Genomic DNA, 18112 nt, shown 5'->3' on the forward strand with positions numbered 1-18112 from the left:
TGTATTTATTTCATCAGGAAGACCTAGATTTATATCATTCTTCTGTTAGTGATGCTACATTTGATTACTTAAGGTAATGATCACCAGAGACCTGTATTTTAAAGGTAAACTACTTTTCTTCTTGAATAAGAAAGTAATATGTGGGGTAATATTTTGACACTCAGAATATCTTGTTTTCTAACAACCTTTATCAATTATTCTGGCATGTGTGATTTAGCACTACTAACAGTGATCCTCTGTATATGTTGTTTCACGTTTGTAGAGGTGCATCTTCAGGACTAGATTTTAAGGTTGGGTTTCTAGGTCAAAGGGCCAAAACACGGTTAATTTTTCTGGGTATATAAATCCCTTCCATAAATCTTGTGCCATTTGGTAGTTTCCAAATCAACATTAAAATAGGATTAAAATTATTCTGGAGAAACATAAGGAACACATTTTAGTTTTGACTTCAAGGCACTTGTTTTCAAAAATGATATCCAGGGAATTCCCTGGTGGTCCAGCGGTTAGGACTCCGTGCTTCCGCTGCTGGGGGCCTGGGTTCAATCCCTGGTCAAGGAAACCAAGATCCCACAAGCTGCGAGATGAGGGGGGAAAAAAAAGTCGATATCCAGTCCACTTTCTTCTTAAGAGTGCTCAAATACGTTTTCAGAAGTACAGTGTTTTGATTCGTATTGTGCACAGACATTTATATGATTTCTATTTTCATTTTGTGCTGTAGTTTTTTGTTTGTTTTACTTCAATTTGTGCATATCTATGCTGTAACATTTGTGTGGGGATTGGCAATTCTGACAGTCCACCTAATGAGCTAGGCTGTCTTCGAGAAATAGGGAAACAATGGAGATCGAAATAAGGATAGTATTGCTTCTATGGGGTTTACAGTTTATTTAGGAAGACATTTTAAGTGATTGTTGGCAAGTTTGTTATCTGGACATAATAATGGCTTAATATGAGGGGAGAAGATATGTTGGGAGGTGTTGATATTTAAGTTGAGAATGAAAGCATGGATATGACTTAGCTAATCAGGTTGTTGAGCTAAGGTGAGGAGGTGTAGAATGAATGAGAACATTTCAGATGAAGGGAACTTCATGAGCAAAATTCAAGAGAAGTTGTGAATTCAGTGTATTTCCTAAGGTGAGGAAAGAGGGTTGTCTGAAGCAGAGCAGAACCAGAGAGTGTTGGGAGGTATATTGGAGAGTGGGGGATAGGGCCAAGGGAATTACTTACTCTGAATTATATTCTAAGGCCATGGGAAACTTAGGAAATATTTTAATCAAAGGAGTAATTTGAATCTACTTACAACTCCTAGTTTGAGAATGGTCTTCAGAAAGTGTGAGAGTGAATGCATAGAGTCAACCTAGAAGCTTATGATAAATAAGCTTTAAAACATGATGGTGGTAAATTACAATTGTATTATTATTATGGAAAAGGAAATAAATGAAATGATGTGAGAGTTTTATAGAAGGTAAAATTGAGAGAATTTTAATTACTTGATGAAGTTATTCCTTCATTTGTTGATTTACTAGAGGATATATTATAGTCAGTGCTTGAATGATTAAGACATAGTGAAGAAAACGGAATTCCTCACATTTGTTCACAGACTTCCAGATATAGTTTCCTAAAGACTAAATGGTAATGTTAACCTCTAACACCTTATGTATAAAATTAAAATGGGGAGGAGATAGAAATGAATCGTTAGTTTATATAAATAAACATATGCATTAAATAAATGCATACATATAATAAACAGAGAAAACGTGCAAACCTACTACCGTTCTTGTTTCTCTAATTGGTCTTGAGGTTGTGGTTGACATCCATGGGTTACTTCTTCAACAATCAGTTTCACATTTCCCTTGCCCTCGATGAGACCCTCACCTGGTCTGGGTTATGTACCTGGTGGAGTGACCCAAATGTTCATTCCCAGGCACACAACAGTAGTGTTAGCTGGGTCATCCATGGAGAATGGAAGTCCATATTGTTGAGCCCACAGATAGGCTTTATCCCTATTAGCATGGCCATTTGGTTTATGGACCCATTGAGGAAACACTGTTTTGGCTGGGAAAAGTAATTGACATCTATGGACTGCATCATTTTGTCCACCTGATTATTAATAGTCTTATTTATAGTGGATTGCTCTTGGTGGACATTCATATAGGGGATAAATAACTTTACAGTTTATGTGCATTCAGAGACATCCTTTCATATGCCTTTTCCCAGGCTGCTTTCCTTGTCATCAACCTTCCAATCTTGTTCCATTCACATCTTTGACTCTCCAGTCAAATGATTGACAACTGTTTGTGAAGCAATGTGTATCCATACATATGGCTGTTTTTCACTCCAGACCTAGCAACAGCCAAATATACTGCTTGAATTTCTGCCACTGGGAAGATTTTTAATTACTACTGCCTTTAAGGGTCATCCCTTCAGTAAGGATATAGAGCTTCAGATCTAAACTTCCAGGTGTAACTAGCTTACTATGCAGACCCATCTATAAACCAGGTTTTGTCTCAGCCAGCTGGGTGTAAGGAATACCACAGGAAGCCATAGACATGGACTGAGGAAGAGGAGGTAGTGCAGCTGTACTCAGGTGTTGAAAGAGCCTTGGCAGCCTATCATACAATTTACTTGCACTCACTGGAACTGCCTGAGCTTAATCCCTTAGGAAATCCTAGGAGTTTACATGTTCACCAAACTTTTTTGATACACATTTGCAGAGTTGGGTTTATTTTGTATGTAAGCTGTTTTCTCCTACCTTATGTTGCATACTGTCCTGTCCCCTTGGATTTTGCACTAGTTGTGTGTCCAGAGGCAATGGCAGGTAATTGTGGTGGGTCTCGAGAATGAGCATTCCTTCCAAGGCATCTGCTCTAAGTGAGATTATCACACATTTGTCAAGCAGAGGAAGACTAGTATCTTCAGAAACCTAAGAGCAAGCTACTTCCCTGATAAGGGAAGCTCAGAGTATCTTGGGGGTTCAATATTGTGAGTGTCATCAGGGTCCCCATAGATGTACCCATTTCAAGTTTCCTGTCTCATTCTTCCCTGATCGGTGCCTCATTTTCACATGAAAAAGTACGTGAGGCTGACTTTAAGTATGGTTGAATACTTGAACTCTGCATTTGATTTTTAGCAATATCTTCCCCATGTGACCACATGAAATGAGTTTTTAACCTGTCATGGAATCTCTCTGGTTTCAGACTTTGACTTGAGATAGCAGATCTGAGCTTGTCATTGTCTGGGCAACTACACTCAAAAGAATCCATCTCTCACCACAACCATTATAACCACCATTATTGTTGTACCGTTAAGTGTAGCGTTCACCTGGTCTCCCAAGGCAAGAGCTGTACCATAATCATCATAGGTAATAGCTTGACAGTTGTAATTCTGTGAATGTCTTTCCCATTGGCAAGGCTTTTAGCTCTATGCTTGAGTCCAAAGGTTTGACCAAACATGTCACAAAATGTCATCTTTACTACTTTGTCTCCAGGGATCACCTATTTTCACTATTGTGTATAAGTCTGCATGAAATGAAGAGACAGAAATCATACTTTGATTTAAACAGAAGTATAGTATAAAATGGTGAAGAGAATTCTGTCATATATCCTAGAGTTCATGGAGAGTACCTAAGAAAGGCCAAACTTATAGTGGGGCCCTCTCTCCAAGATTGATTTCAGACCTTGTTAGAGAAGGTATCATGGCAACCCATTGAATGTGAGGAAATTTGCTAGGTTGCCAGGGCCAGAACTAGTTAACAGTCACTGGGCAAGGAGGAAGCTCCCCTCTGGAATGCAGGCAAGCCATGACCGGTATGTAGAATTGGAGAGGGAATTGGGGTGCCACTGCCAGTGCAGGACCTAGAGCACTAAGTGTCCATATAAAGAGGCTGTGAGAAACAAGTGACAGGTGTGCAGATAAGCCGACACTGTTGTGAGTGCTTGAAAGAAGATGGTGTTCCTCCCACCCTTACATTCTTAGAGTAATCAAATACATTTCTGAAAACAGATACATGTTGTGTTATGAATAGTTATTTAGGTATAATCTAGGTGTACTTGAAGGGTGATGTGAAGTGAAGGAGCTCCACTCTGTCAGTCACCAGTCAGTGGGTGCCTTTGGTGTGCCAGACACCATGCCACTCTTTGTACTGGCAGACACTGGCATCCAAAACAGATACAGTTCTACCAATGATATGCCAAAAAAAGAAACTCTCCCCCAAAAAGCTGATCCTTATGTCAGACAACGTTGTCAAGAAGCATTACTACAGATACAGAGGTCATGATAAACAAATCTGTTTCTCCAAAAATATAAAAAATCAAATGTATCCACTCAATAATATTGTTGCAAATATATAAAGCATTACTTGAAAGAAGTGGAAGAAGAAATAAACAATTTCAAAATTCTAGTGGGAGATTTTAATGTATTTTGCCCATAGTTTCACTAAACAGTACACGAAAAATCACTTAGGACCCACATTTGAAAATGCTGTATTAACTGCCTAATATATATAGCATAATGTATCTAGTAACAGTGAAATCAGAAAGTGCTTGTCTGAGCACAAGAAGTAAGGAATGGATGGAAAGGGACAAGAAAGCTTTCCAGGGAAATGAATATGTTCTGTTTCTTGTTTAGGCTGGTGATTATACAAGTATATGCAATTATCAAAATTCATCCACTAAATACTTAAGATCTGTGTATTTGATTAGACATTAATTATATCCAACTACAAAATAAACAGAAAAATAAAACATTTTAGCAGGTACCACCTCACTAAACTTACTCAGCCTAAGGACTCCTGGTTTGAGACCTCTAGTAGTAAGTACAGTTATAAGGGAGTCTAGACACATGATTTTTTTTGACCTCATGTATGTATGGGTTTTAGTCTTCTCTACTGAAGAATAAGGACTGTGGGGACAGTGAGGATGAATATGGTTCATAGGTTCATAGGTAATGAACTGTGGAACTTTCATTGTCATCATTCGTATACTGTTTTGTATACCAGCATTTGGCCTGGTGGTCTGTTTGATATATTAAAGGTCATTGATATTTAAACAAAAAGTTAACTTTTAAATACAGAATGTTAAAAGACAAGAAACATGAAGAAAGTCTGTGGAAGAAGTAAATAAACATAAAAGCAAATTTTTCAGTTCCATAAAAAAGGAACTGAAAAATAATATGGAAAGGTGATTGTCTGAAAAGATTCATAAAATAGACAAATGTTGAGCTAAGTATGACAGGGCCTTGCTCCTTGTCCAAGGCAAGGAGAGAGTACAGACCTGTTTGCTTTGAGTGTTTCCAAATGGAGACCCATGGAGGCTTCCCAGTACTTTCATGTATTCTGAATTCTTTTGTGAAAAGTTTGATAAATTTTTTTCTAATCTTTTTGGACCAAGTGTGGAAGACCTAATGATTTCCCCTTTCTTTCTTTATCTGGCCCAGGAACTAACAGAATATATGTGGGGTGTGTGTGTGTGTGTGCGTGCATGTGTAGAATACCCTTTATTTTTTTTACCTGCTTGATTGTTTTCCCATGTTACTAATGAATTGATATATCAATTATTAGTTTATTGTTTATCTTCCCTAATAAGAATGGTGGATATTTAATGCCTAGGGTATTTTCTGTATATGTTACTGCTCTCAACTGATTGCCTAGCACAAGGTCATTGAAAGAAAGGAATAATCCAGTGATAAGAACTAAAGGAGGCCTAGAGCTTCAAACTTCTCCAATATCCATCAAGAGAAGCTCAAGGACGTTGACCGAATAGAATGTTTTATTTTTTCCCTTCATAAGCCCAGCAGCAGCCTACACCAGTGCTTTTCCAATATAAATATAATGTATAGATCACGTATATAATGAAAATATTTTCAGTACCCACAATAAACAAAAATGAAGATGATTTATATGAATATATTTTATTTTATCCCATATATATTAAAATATTACTTAAACATTTAGTCAATTTAAAAATTGAGATATTTTACATTTTTTTCATTTGAAGGGTTTTAAATTTACTGGACACTAAATTTTTATCATATATACTTAATTTCTGCTTAGAGCATACATAATTTACAGTTGAAAGAGTAGATTCCAATATTCAAGTTGTTTGAAACATATAGGTAAGCTGTAAGCTCCTAATGAGATATCTGGTACATAATGTACTCAATGAATAATAATTGAAGTTACTAATATTCTTGTTGTAGAGCATACTGTTTTAGTAACTATGTTATCTACATAGAGTTAATTTATGATGTTGTATGTGAGATAACTAATATTTGTTGATTAATGATTGATATGAAGCAGGACTCCAGATAACCCGATCTCCAGGGGGATGGAGATGTCCCTGTCCACTTGTATTCATACACTGCCTGACATGATCTTGACATCAAAGAAAGAATTTTCAGGCAAATTTCATCATCATTGCAACATGACAGCTATATGTCCCATGAGAAGTCCTTGTTAATGTCCTTTTTCAGAGACTCTACTTTAGGATCTGCCAGTCCTTTGGTCTGGGCCTGAGCAGTCATGCTTCTGGTTCATCTAGGAATTGCTGAAGGGAGCCAGATAATGCTGTTCTCTAACTCGGCTTTCTGGTATACGCATTTAGGTAGAGTTGCTGCATAATCTTATTCATGTTTTTTATTGCCTTGACAAATGAAGAGTCACATTACTCAGGTCTTAAGATTCCTTCCCTGTAAAATGAACCCATTACTCTTTTCCTGATGGGCACCATGGCTCACCATCCCCTTTTCTGGCTCCATGTGAGACAGGACTACTCTGGCATTTCACAGCAGTGGTGTGTATATATGTGAGATTTCTTGAGTGTGCAAGGATAATTGGGAATTTCGAGCTAGAGTTGAATGACTTCCAGGCAGTGACTGTGGGAGTTATGATCATCTCTGGGTACTCATGCCTTCTTTCTTTACCCCTAGGTGTTCTAAGGACCCTTTTGCCTTCCTGAGGAAAAGAAAGATAGAGGCAGAAAGCATAATGGCTGAATGTTTGAGAAGTTGTTCTCAGGTAAGAAGAAAGTCTATCTTTCTAAAAAATGATCTGCTGTATCCACCAGATGGACACATTCTGTTTTGGTAGACCTGTGTCCAGAGCTTCTTAAAGAAATAAAGCCACTGCAGGACTCAGTCCCTGATGAATTCCCTCCCTAAGTGGAGGCTCATACTGGTGACACATTACCCTGAATAATCTCAGTATTTCAGTAATGACCTCCTAATCTTGCCTGTCATGATGGTGACTGCATATTTTTTGTTTTGCTTGGTGCTCTTACACAGTAAGGAAGATGACTGTGCATTTCTCAAAGAATGTATTCATTTATCAGCATTTACAAATGCTTCCAGTTGTCTTAGGACTATGCTACAGGAGAGAAACAAAACACTTTAAGGCTCATTCTATTGAGATAAGTTCATGTATTACATGTTCCATTAGAGCTGTAGCTGAAGGATATCAATCATGAGTGAGTGTAGATAGAAGAGAACCTAGGAGCATTGTGTCCTGGGGGAGATGATGAGAGACCTTGAATCATGGGTCACCCATCTCCAGTCCCTACCATTGGTGGAGGGCTTACTTTACTGAAGCTAGTATGTGTGTGATGGTTTAGGACTCAGTGACCTTCGCTGATGTAGCTGTGGACTTCACCCAGGAAGAGTGGACTTTACTGGACCCCATTCAGAGAAAGCTATACAGAGATGTGATGCTGGAGAACTACAAGAACCTGACCACAGCAGGTAAGGCTGCCGTCATTCCTGTAGCCTCTTAGGGAACAGATATATGTGATGCACTTACTGTGTTGCAGCATGGGTGATGTTACATATGAATATAATGGAAACTAACAGACACTGTTCTTCACGTGAATGGGTTTTAATTCGGTTGGCATCTGAAAATGTGCTTCTAGGACTAGCATTATCACCATCGCTCTTAGAAATGTGCATTCTCAGACTCCACCTTTCATCTACTGAATGAAACTGCGGCATTGAGACCCAGTCATCTGTGTTGTGACAGACACTGGACTTGGTTCTCATGGACACCAAAGTTTGACACTCATTGGTATATTGGTTTCTCCATGTGAATGAACATCTTTTTTTGCGCTTACTTTGTTTCCCATATCAAAAAATGTCTTAAGCTTTGTAATTGTTTATATCAATCTGAATGTGGGCTTCAGGGGCCAGAGAGAAACAGTCTTTGTGGAGAACAGAAGGAGGTGAATTTCCTGTTTTATCTCTTCTGAAATAGTTTTACCACAGTTTTATACATATAGGAGCTGATTCATTGGACAGTTTCTTCTATTTTTCTGGAGCTTCTTTCATTAATTTATCTTTCCTCATAAACAGGGTATCAATTATTGAAACCCACTCTGATCTCTTGGTTGGAACAAGAAGATGATTTGAGGACAGTGGAAAGAAGAGGAGTCCTTCAAGGTGAGTGATTCCTGATCAATGAAAATTTCAGTGTCTTTGGAATAATAATGAGGAAACTTGTAAAGATGTGCTTTCTCACAGAAGGCTGAGGTCACTGGTCTCTGATGTTTCAGGATATATTCAAGTTGTCATACATACGTACTTCACATTTACTCACAATTTCTTATGAGCTCACAAAATGGCTTGTTCTTTTTTTAATATAATTTTATTGGAGTACAGTTGATTTGCAATATTATGTTAGTTTCAGGTGTACAGCAAACTGATTCAGTTATATATATATATATGTATATGTTCATTCATTTTCAGATTCTTTTCTCATATAGGTTATTATAGAATACTTAGTAGAGTTCCATGTGTTATACATTAGGTCGTTTTATCTATCTATAGTAGTGTGTGTATGTTAATCCCAAGCTCCTTATTTATCCCACCCTCCCACATTTCCCCTTTGGTAACCATAAGTTTGTTTTTGATATCTTTAAGTCTGTTTCTGTTTTGTAAATGAGTTCATTTGTATCATTTTTTAAAATTAGATTCCACATATGAGTGATATCATATGATATTTGTCTTTCTCTGACTTACTTCACTTAATATGATAATCTCTGGTTCCATCCATGTAACTGCAAATGACATTATTTCATTCTTTTTTACAGCTGAGTAATATGCTATTGTACATATGTACCACATCTTCTTTATCCGAAATGACTTGTTCTGTTTCTTTTTTTAACTTTATCATTTTGATGTAGGCTATTTTTCCAAACATTCCTCTTTTCCTTCACTGATAATATTCAGGTTTTTTTCCCCATCATATTTAATTTTCATAGAATTCTTTTTAATCAGGTACTGAATTTTGACTCTGCATTCCTATCATTGTTAAATATTTGGCATAGCCAGACTCCTCAAATCTAGTATGTATGTATTGATATTTTTAGCATCTTTAATTGGAAGCCAATACAAATGAGTATTATTATTTTTAACTCCTTCAGCCTCCTGTTTCTTTCTACAAACTCTTACATTTGTTATTCTTTTTTTATGGGAAATGCAACTTAAAACCAAAGGCTCAGCAATTCAGCAGGATAATCTTTGGGGAGAAACATCTGTTGGGATGGAAACAGTAACATTGGTAAGTTTAAAACATCATATTTCTCTTTTTCCACATTCAGAAAAGAAAGGGAATTTCATTTATAGCATGAGCACAAGTGATAGATGTTTGCAATAGGTGGCAGTCACCCAGGGGAGAGCAATGTCTATGGTGAGATACTCTGAACAGGATGAATTTGGGGATATCCCAAACCTAGCTTGATACTTATTGCTTCAGAGTTCCCGTAAGTCCTCATTTCCACATATGTAACAGGATATTTGAGATTTTACAACAATCCATGAAGCTGTACAGGATTATTTGAAGGTTGGAGTAGATGGAACATCATGCTGGCAGAAGGATTCCATCATTCAACTTGAAAGAAATCAACAGGGCAGAGGTGTATGAATGTAGTAGAAATGGTAAAAGTCATCTTCATCATTGTAATGATGTTTCGAGTTTGAGATGAGTAGGATCAATTAATGAGTCTGAGCAATCTTTGCATCATCATTCTTCTATCCATCCACAGGCAAGAATCCACAATGGATGGAAACTCTTTAACTGTGAGCAATATAGGAAAGACTTCAGTGAACACCTGAGCCTTAGGACAGGCAGGAGAACTCAAAATGGAGGCAACACTTACGAGCATAATGAGTATGGAAAAAGCTTCCTTACTCTGCAGAAGAAAACCTCTATGGTTGCAAAGCATTTTGTGTTTAATCACTGTGGAAAAGCCATCATCCTGACTCCAAATATTGTGGACAGGAAAACCAGCGTGGGAGAGAAAGCCTTGGAATGCAGTGATGGTGAGGAAGCTTTTGTGAATCAGCCTTCTCTTCAGGCACAAGTAGTAACTCAGAATGGGGAAAAACACTGTGAACAGAAGGAACATGGGAGAGCTTCTGCTCACTCCAGAAGGCGTGGTATACCGGTACGAAATCACACCACACAAAAAAGTTATGAATGTAAGGAATGTGGGAAAGTCTACAAATATCATAGATCCATTAAAATTCACATGGGAACCCACAATGGAGAGAAACCCTATAAATGTAAGGAATGTGGGAAAGCTTTCGTTATAGCTTATGAACTTAAGAGACATATGAAATCTCATACTGGAGAAAAGCCCTTTATATGTGAGGAATGTGGGAAAGCCTTCATTAGAGCTGATCACCTTAGGAGCCATATAAAATCTCATACTGGAGAGAGGCCCTTTATATGTAAGGAATGTGGGAAAACCTTCATTAGAGCTGACCACCTTAGGAGCCATATGAAATCTCATACTGGAGAGAGGCCCTTTATATATAAGGAAAGTGGAAAATCCTGCTTTTATCCCTTATTCCTTAATGATCACATGCAAAATCATAGTGAAATAAAAGTGCATAAATGTAGGGAGTGTGGGAAAACCTTCCTTACTTCCTATAGACTTAAAGAACATATAAAATCTCATAGTGAAGAGAGGCCTTTTCCATGTGAAAAATGTGGAAAATGCTTTAAAAGTTCTTCATATCTTAAGATTCACAATCGAATTCACACTGGAACAAAACCATATAAATGTATGGAATGTGGTAAAGCCTTCATCAGGCCTTTTGTACTTACTGAACATATGAAAACTCATGCTAGAAAGTTTTTATGTGAAGATTGTGGAAAATTTTTTGTCAGATCTCAGTTTAGGAACCATAGAAAATCTCACATTGGAGAGAGGCCCTTTCTATGTGATCAGTGTGGAAAATCCTTTAAACATGCCTTATACTTTCATCGTCACAAGACAATTCACTCTGGAATAAAACCTTACAAATGTGAGAATGTGGGAGAGCCTTCACTTGGAAATCAGACCTTTCTAAACATGTCCGAACTCATGGTGGAGAGAAAGAAACCTGAGGATGTAAACAGTGTGAGAAATCCTTCAGTTATTCCAATTCCTCAGGAAAAACTCACCTTCTAGCAAAATCCTATAAATGAAGAATATGTGAGAAAGCCTTCAATTCTCTTAGTTTGTTTGTCTTGAAAGAAATCACTTTGTCTAACTGATGTCAGGTATGTGGGAAAGCCCTCAGTTGCCCTGATACACTTGACGTGAAAAGAGGACACTGGAGAGATGGTCTTCAAGCATAAGGAATGTGGGGAAGCCATCCATCTCACAACCCAGGCTGTTAGGGCTCACAGTGAAGCCATACTGTTAAGAAACATGGAAAGCACTTTACTGTTTGCTCAGGGAAATATACCCTAAATATGGGAGATCTTGCAATGCAGAGGAACTCTACTGATATAAGATTTCTGGAAAACTGTACATCTCTTGAGTACTTTGATGTTCACTTGTGATCTCACTGTGGAGAAGAACATTAGGAATGTGAGAAATATTGTAGAGTCATCATTTTTTTCCGTTAGATTGTTGCTCATGCTTAATAAACAAGGGGTGATTCACAGGCAAGATAAACGGAGTGTAGTAAATATGGGAAATGCTACCCTGAGTCTGAAATCTTAGGGTTTCTGAGAAAGGATAGTGTTCCAGGTGGTCCCAAAGATCTATTTTGAACATTTGTCATTTGGCCATGACCTTTCCTGGGCAGTGATACGTCTTTCCCTCATCATCAGGCCAGGCCAGTCTAGTTGCTATATTTTCCAGGTCACAACCTGGCCAAAAGTGGGCCTACAGGATTCACACTTAATCCTCTTTGGACCCCCTGTTTTTTCCTGTTGGATGGACCTGGTCTTATATGTGAAGACAGGAACTACTTGACTATGTATGAGGCTCACCAAGTCCATCTACATCAAGTCCCAATGGCCAAAGTGGAGGATATAGTACATGTCGGTAAATCTTGTAAAGATGGCCTTGTCCTCTCTCACACCTGATCCTTTCAGAGTCAGGGTCAAGCATGGGATCAGTGGAGAGGAATGGAGATTTCATCTACTAATGTGAGACACCCTGATTTCCTGACCTTTGTGGGAGAACAACACCCCGACACCTGTGGAGGACATTCAGCCTCAGGCCTTGCAGGTAGAGGGTGAGAGCAATGACTGTTCCTTTTCACCCCTATATTCAGCTCCACACCCATGCAAAACAGTCATGTCATGTGTCTGGATCAAGCAACGTCTGCTGTAGGTGACATGTCCTCCCTCTGGGTTTGTCCTGCAATCCAAGTGCTTGAAAAGTGAAAAACTCATGTGACTGGCTGCTCCTGATAATGTGTGCTGCTTGATGCCATGACCGGCAGTTCCTGAAGGTGGGCTTTGGGTTCAGACACAGACAAATGACTAGTAGTACACCTATTATTCCTCTTAAGGATGGCTTTACGGAGGTTCATCTCTCCTCAGTTACTCCCCCATCTTTGTCACCACTGGGAATTACAGAAATTGAACAGGATCTGTCTGGACTTTTTATTGGCTCAATTCTACCAGCTGTCAGTAACGTCCTCGGTACAGGTGTACCAACCGCACCATTATTGCCACCAGAACTAACCAGTCCCTCATTTATGTGCCACCAGTGAACCCAGCTACTGCATTACCAGGTCTGATGCATTTACCAGCAGGTATGCCTAACCTCTGCACCCTCCCCAGTCTTAAGCTTCCCACACTCCACGTCATGCAAGGTGTCAGCTAGCGAGAACCCAGGTTCTGCCTTCCTGGGACTTTATCTAATAATGAAAACCTCATTTCAGCCTCTGATGAAAGGTTACACAGTTCTCATGCTCGAGCAGCCTTGGGTTACATCATGTATAGCCAATCAGGGTACAACTTCTTGCTTATTTATTTAGTTAGTTCTGCTGGGTCTCAGTTGTGGCAGGTGGGCTCCTTAGTTGTGGCAGGTGGGCTCCTTAGTTGTGGCATGCAAACTCTTAGTTGTGGCATGCATGTGGGATCTAGTTCCCTGACCAGGGATTGAACCCGGGCCCCCTGCATTGTGGGTGTGGAGTCTTACCCACTGCACCACCAGGGAAGTCCCCAGGGTGCAGCTTCTTGATGACACTATCTTGAGGTTAATCAAACCATTGTAGTGATAATCCAAATCAAGCTTAAAACAAAGCCTGGACTGGAATTAACCTCTGAACCTTCATTTATACATATTTATATGTGGAGTAATGTGTCATGTTTGGTTCTTTTTTGTGTATGCATGTTGCTATTTGGCCTGTTGACCTCTTTAATTATTGGCAGTGACACTGAATTATCAGCAGATTAGTCTTAACTCCCTTGAATGCAGTGTAATGGATTATATACTAGCCCTGGATGACATTCTGATTTTCTGAAATAAGACCTATATTTCCAGCAGAATTTGTTGCAGCTGCCTGAGTGAGACCTCATGGGTCATGTTAGAGGTTTAAATGCAGGTTGGCCTCATTCTGCTGCTTGGATTCCTAGTGATAGTGTCATCAACAAGTGCTCACTGAGATCCATGAAGCAGATTTCATCCCAACTCTTGTTCTTTAGTGGTTGACAAGGCGTCATTTTTATGTGAAAATTCTCCAAAAGCCATTGATGTGTGAACCAGGAGCTTGCTGAAGACCCTCCTCCGTGCCTCCCTCTTGCTCCTGCTCATCATGTTGTACTTGTGAATACAAGGCTCTGATCCCTTTTTTTCTCAGAATTGAGAAATGCAGTGAGGAATGTGGAAAGATGAGATCATCTCTCCCATTGAGACAACAAGCAGGCTTGGTTACTACTGCAAAGAAACAAATAAATTCCACAACCTCAGCATTGCTCTCCTGTAAGACAACCCAATGTAGTGCAGACTTGACATGGGCCTTCTGTGTCACTCCTGAGAGACTCAGGGACAAAGGGAACCAATACAAACAGGCTGACTTTCCTTAGAGGAAGGGAATAATCAATTCACTGGTCCAACAGTTTTGGTGATGGAGACGTGGCTTCCTGGAAGAGGCAGAACAGTAGTGGCCAAGCTGGGTGGAAAGACAGAAAAGGATCTGGAATCCAGTAATGAAAGCTGTTCCCCAGACATTTGCCCATGTTTGGGGCTTCTAAGAAGAGGGAACAAGGATCCCTGCTGTCCTACTTCTTAATGAGGCTCAACAGTAAGTGTATCAGTAGTTATATCAGTTTGCTTTTCCTTAATTTCTCAATCTTTTACTACCCTTAATTTTTTTTTAATTTTTATTTTTTGGCTGCATTGGGTCTTCGTTGCTGCGCTCAGGTTTTCTCTAGTTGCAGCAAGCGGGGGCTATTCTTTGTTGCTGTGCGCAGGCTTTTCATTGCAGTGGCTTCTCTTGTTGTGGAGCATGGGCCCTAGGCCCACGGGCTTCAGTAGTTGCAGCACACCAGCTCGGTAGTTGCAGCATTCAAGCCCTAGACTGTGCAGGTTTCAGAAGTTGTGGCACACGGGCTCAGTAGTTGTGGCTCGAGGGCTCTAGGGCACAGGCTCAGTAGTTGTAGCACACTGGCTTAGTTGCTCCAGGGCATGTGGGATCTTCCCACACCAGGGATCAAACCCATGTCCCCTGCATTGGCAGGTGGATTCTTAACCACTGTACCACCAGGGAAGTCCTGTGCTCAGTTTTTTAATGTCACTTTATACACAGACATTATGTGGACTTTAAAAATACCTACGTTTTTGCTATCCAATCTTAAAATCCTTTTCTTTTACTTGGAGCATTTACTGTATAATATAATAAATTACTAATAAATTTGGGTTTGTGTGTATCATCTTATTTTTTCCATATTTATCTCATTTTCCATCTTTCTCTACATTGTTAGTATATTTTCATGCAGATGATTTAACTGTCGATGATTGAAATTTATATGCTCCGCTACTTTTCCTTTAGTTGCTACTCTGAAACCTTTTAAATTAACGTCTTTCATGATTACCGCAACGCCTGTTGTCAACTCCTCAGCAGCACACTGACCCAGAGACCCAGAAATCAGTCTGTAGTCAGAAGAGCCACAAAACAGGCCCAGGTGACAAAAAGAACCAAGTCCCCCCAGAGAAGTGGCAGAGCCACCCCTGTCTTATGAGAGGTTATGTTTGACAGGGAATGGATACCCCAGTGGGGAAGTGCTCAGTATCATCAGAAACAGTGAAATTAGTGCACTGTCATGAGGTAAATTGACCACCATCATAAGGGGACACAGCTGTGGAGACTGACTGCATGATTGCCCCGCTGTGGCAAAAGAGTAATGATGTTGGGAATGGCTGTGACTGTTCCCCAGCTTTCCTGGGTACTTCATGTTGGCCTTTTCTATCCCAGACGACTTTGGAGCTGGCTGTCTCCCTCAGCCCCCAGTGGTGCCGTCCATTGGGTTTCCCATTGGCTTTGTCCCCTGGCCTTTCTGGGACCCTGCAGTCAGTGCAGCTCTGGCCCTTTCTTCACTCTTTACCCAGACCTGCCGCTCTCACAGGCAGCTGTCTTCCTGTCTCCTTCTCTCCCTCTGACTGCCCTGTCACTTGTCACATAAAGGGTGGCCTGTGGGTCCCTGGTGATGGGGACATTATGTAAGACGTTATTGCCCCTGAGCAGTATGTCTTTCCACGGGGTGTAACAGCAGAAAGGCATCTCTTTAGTACAGGAGCTTTGAGACAAGGAGTGGGGAAGGTTATTCATTAGAGTGAAGGGCAGAGCAGGGTCAGCTTGTGTTTGTGCTCCATGAGGGGAGGAGAGATCTGCACCCTGAGCTTCTGAACCAGTTCACTTGTAACCCGTTGGAACACAGTGCCTTTCACCATTACAAATCACTTTCGTCAGTGGAATCAATTTCATCATTCTTATCTCAACGTTAATGGAAAAATTAAGGGACAGGTTGGGGATATTCTTCCATTTGAATCTATCACGTCTTGTCTCTAGAGCAAAGCCCAGAGTTCTTGGTCACAGAACATGTTTAGACAGGTACACCGTTCAGCCCATGGTGACTCTGGGGGCACCAGGCCCCTGTGCTGGCCTGGAAAGCCATGTGATGCCTCAGCGGCCAGGCAGATTGGAGCCCAAATATCTACAAGGGCAGTTCCAGGAGCTACTGGGCTCCCCTCAGCTGGGAATACAGAACACTCTATTGTGTGGGCTTCTTCCTTGAAGCACTTGGTGGCTGATTTGTGTCAAAGCCCACCTTCCCTCCCCAACCACTGGCTCTCAGTGATGTGTATCCGATGCTCTCCCTGCATGACCCACTGCATTTGGCCTACCCTCTGGTGCCTGCCTGGGAACAGGGCCTTCCTGTTTCTGAATGGCTGAGGCAGCTGTGCTTGTGAGACTACTGACCTCCCTGTGCCGGCCGCCTGCAGGAATGACCCTGCATGTGGGCATTTAAAAATACTGTTTTGTGTTAGGTGTTTTGTTCAGTGTTTTAGTCTTTGAAATGCCAGCTAAACAGTTTTTTTTTTTTATATTCACTTTTTTACACTCTGCATTTCTCCATTTAGGGTCTGAGTTTAGTAGTTAAAAACAAACCTAGCCTTTTAAAAAAATCTGACTTTTGATTTGCAAATTGATTTAAAATGTCCATTTTAAATAGCTGATATATATACATTTAATATTACTAAAGGAACCGTTAGTAATAAAGGTTTCTTTAGTAATAAAGCACTTTACTGTCCTTTTATGAGCAGGTTTTTAATACAGCTGGGTCTCTAAGAGAGGCAGTGCCAACCAAACTGGTTTAAATTTTTTTTCCCCAGATCTTTTATTTTTGGAGGATCCATTAAATACTACTACTAAACCTCTACTCACAGTTTTCTACTACTGTAAATACACATCAAGTAAAATTTGTCTTAACCATTTTAAGCATACAGTTCAGTGGCATTAAGTATACTCTTTTATTTATTTATTTATTTTTTGGCCACTGTGTGGCTTACAAGATCTTAGTTCCCCAAGTAGGGATTGAACCCGGGCCCTGGGCAGTGAGAGAGCAGAGTCCTAACTACTGAACCACCAGGGAATTCCCAAATACACTCTTATTGTTATGCAACTATTGCCACCATCCATCCATCTCCAGATGTTTTTCATCATCCCAAATTGATGCTTGGTACTTAAGTAACAACTTCCTGTTGCCCCTTGCTCTAGTCCTGGTGACCACCACCGTACTTTCCATCTCGGTCTCTATGAAATAGATTCCTCTATTTACCTTACCTTGTGTATGTGGAACTGTATAGTTGGCCCTTGAACAGCATGGGTTTGAAATGCGCAGGTCCACTTATACTTGGAATTTTCCTCAATAAATAGTACGGTGCTACATGATCTATGGTTGGCTGAATCCATGGTTGCAGAACCTCGGATCCAGATGGCTGACTCTTGGACTTGAACATCCCCAGATTTTGTTGTCTCCGGCAGGTCCTGTAAACAGTCCCCTGCGGATACCGATGGACGGCTGTATTTGGCTTTTTGTGTCTGGCTTATTTCATATAGTAGAATACCTTCAAGTTTCATGCATGGTGTTGCATGTGACAGAATATTTCTTTTTAAGGCTAAATAATACTCCATTGGATATATATACCACACTTTGTTTATACAGTCATCCATTAATGGACACTGAGGGGACTTCCATCTTTTGGCTACTGTGAATAATGCTGCTATGAACATGAATGTGGATAGAACTACCAAGTTCTTTCAGTTCTTCTGGGTGAAACTCAAAGGGGAAATTGCTGGATACTGTGCTAAGTCTCTTTGTATCCTCGTTCACTTTTAAATC

General features: G+C 40.0%; 1 protein-coding gene across 17 annotated transcripts in view; it reads left to right on the forward strand.

Annotated features, from left to right (window-relative positions):
• The window catches only part of LOC102994299 (zinc finger protein 177), an 87843-nt gene that overhangs the window by 40049 nt on the left and 29682 nt on the right, over positions 1 to 18112 (forward strand). For 6 of the 17 annotated variants that reach the window (XM_055081012.1, XM_055081015.1, XM_055081011.1 and 3 more), the window contains 5 exons: positions 6922 to 7009; positions 7602 to 7728; positions 8332 to 8418; positions 9474 to 9538; positions 10023 to 14422. In XM_055081012.1, coding sequence (XP_054936987.1) covers positions 6922 to 7009; positions 7602 to 7728; positions 8332 to 8418; positions 9474 to 9538; positions 10023 to 11435 — 1780 coding nt within the window. In that variant the 3' untranslated portion in view covers positions 11436 to 14422. Of the gene's footprint in view, positions 1 to 6921; positions 7010 to 7601; positions 7729 to 8331; positions 8419 to 9473; positions 9539 to 10022; positions 15395 to 18112 lie in introns of those variants that run through there. The other 11 variants (XM_055081043.1, XM_055081071.1, XM_055081066.1 and 8 more) reach the window with 5 other exon arrangements.

Source organism: Physeter macrocephalus, chromosome 2, assembly GCF_002837175.3.
Source record: "Physeter macrocephalus isolate SW-GA chromosome 2, ASM283717v5, whole genome shotgun sequence".
NCBI lineage: Eukaryota > Metazoa > Chordata > Mammalia > Artiodactyla > Physeteridae > Physeter > Physeter macrocephalus.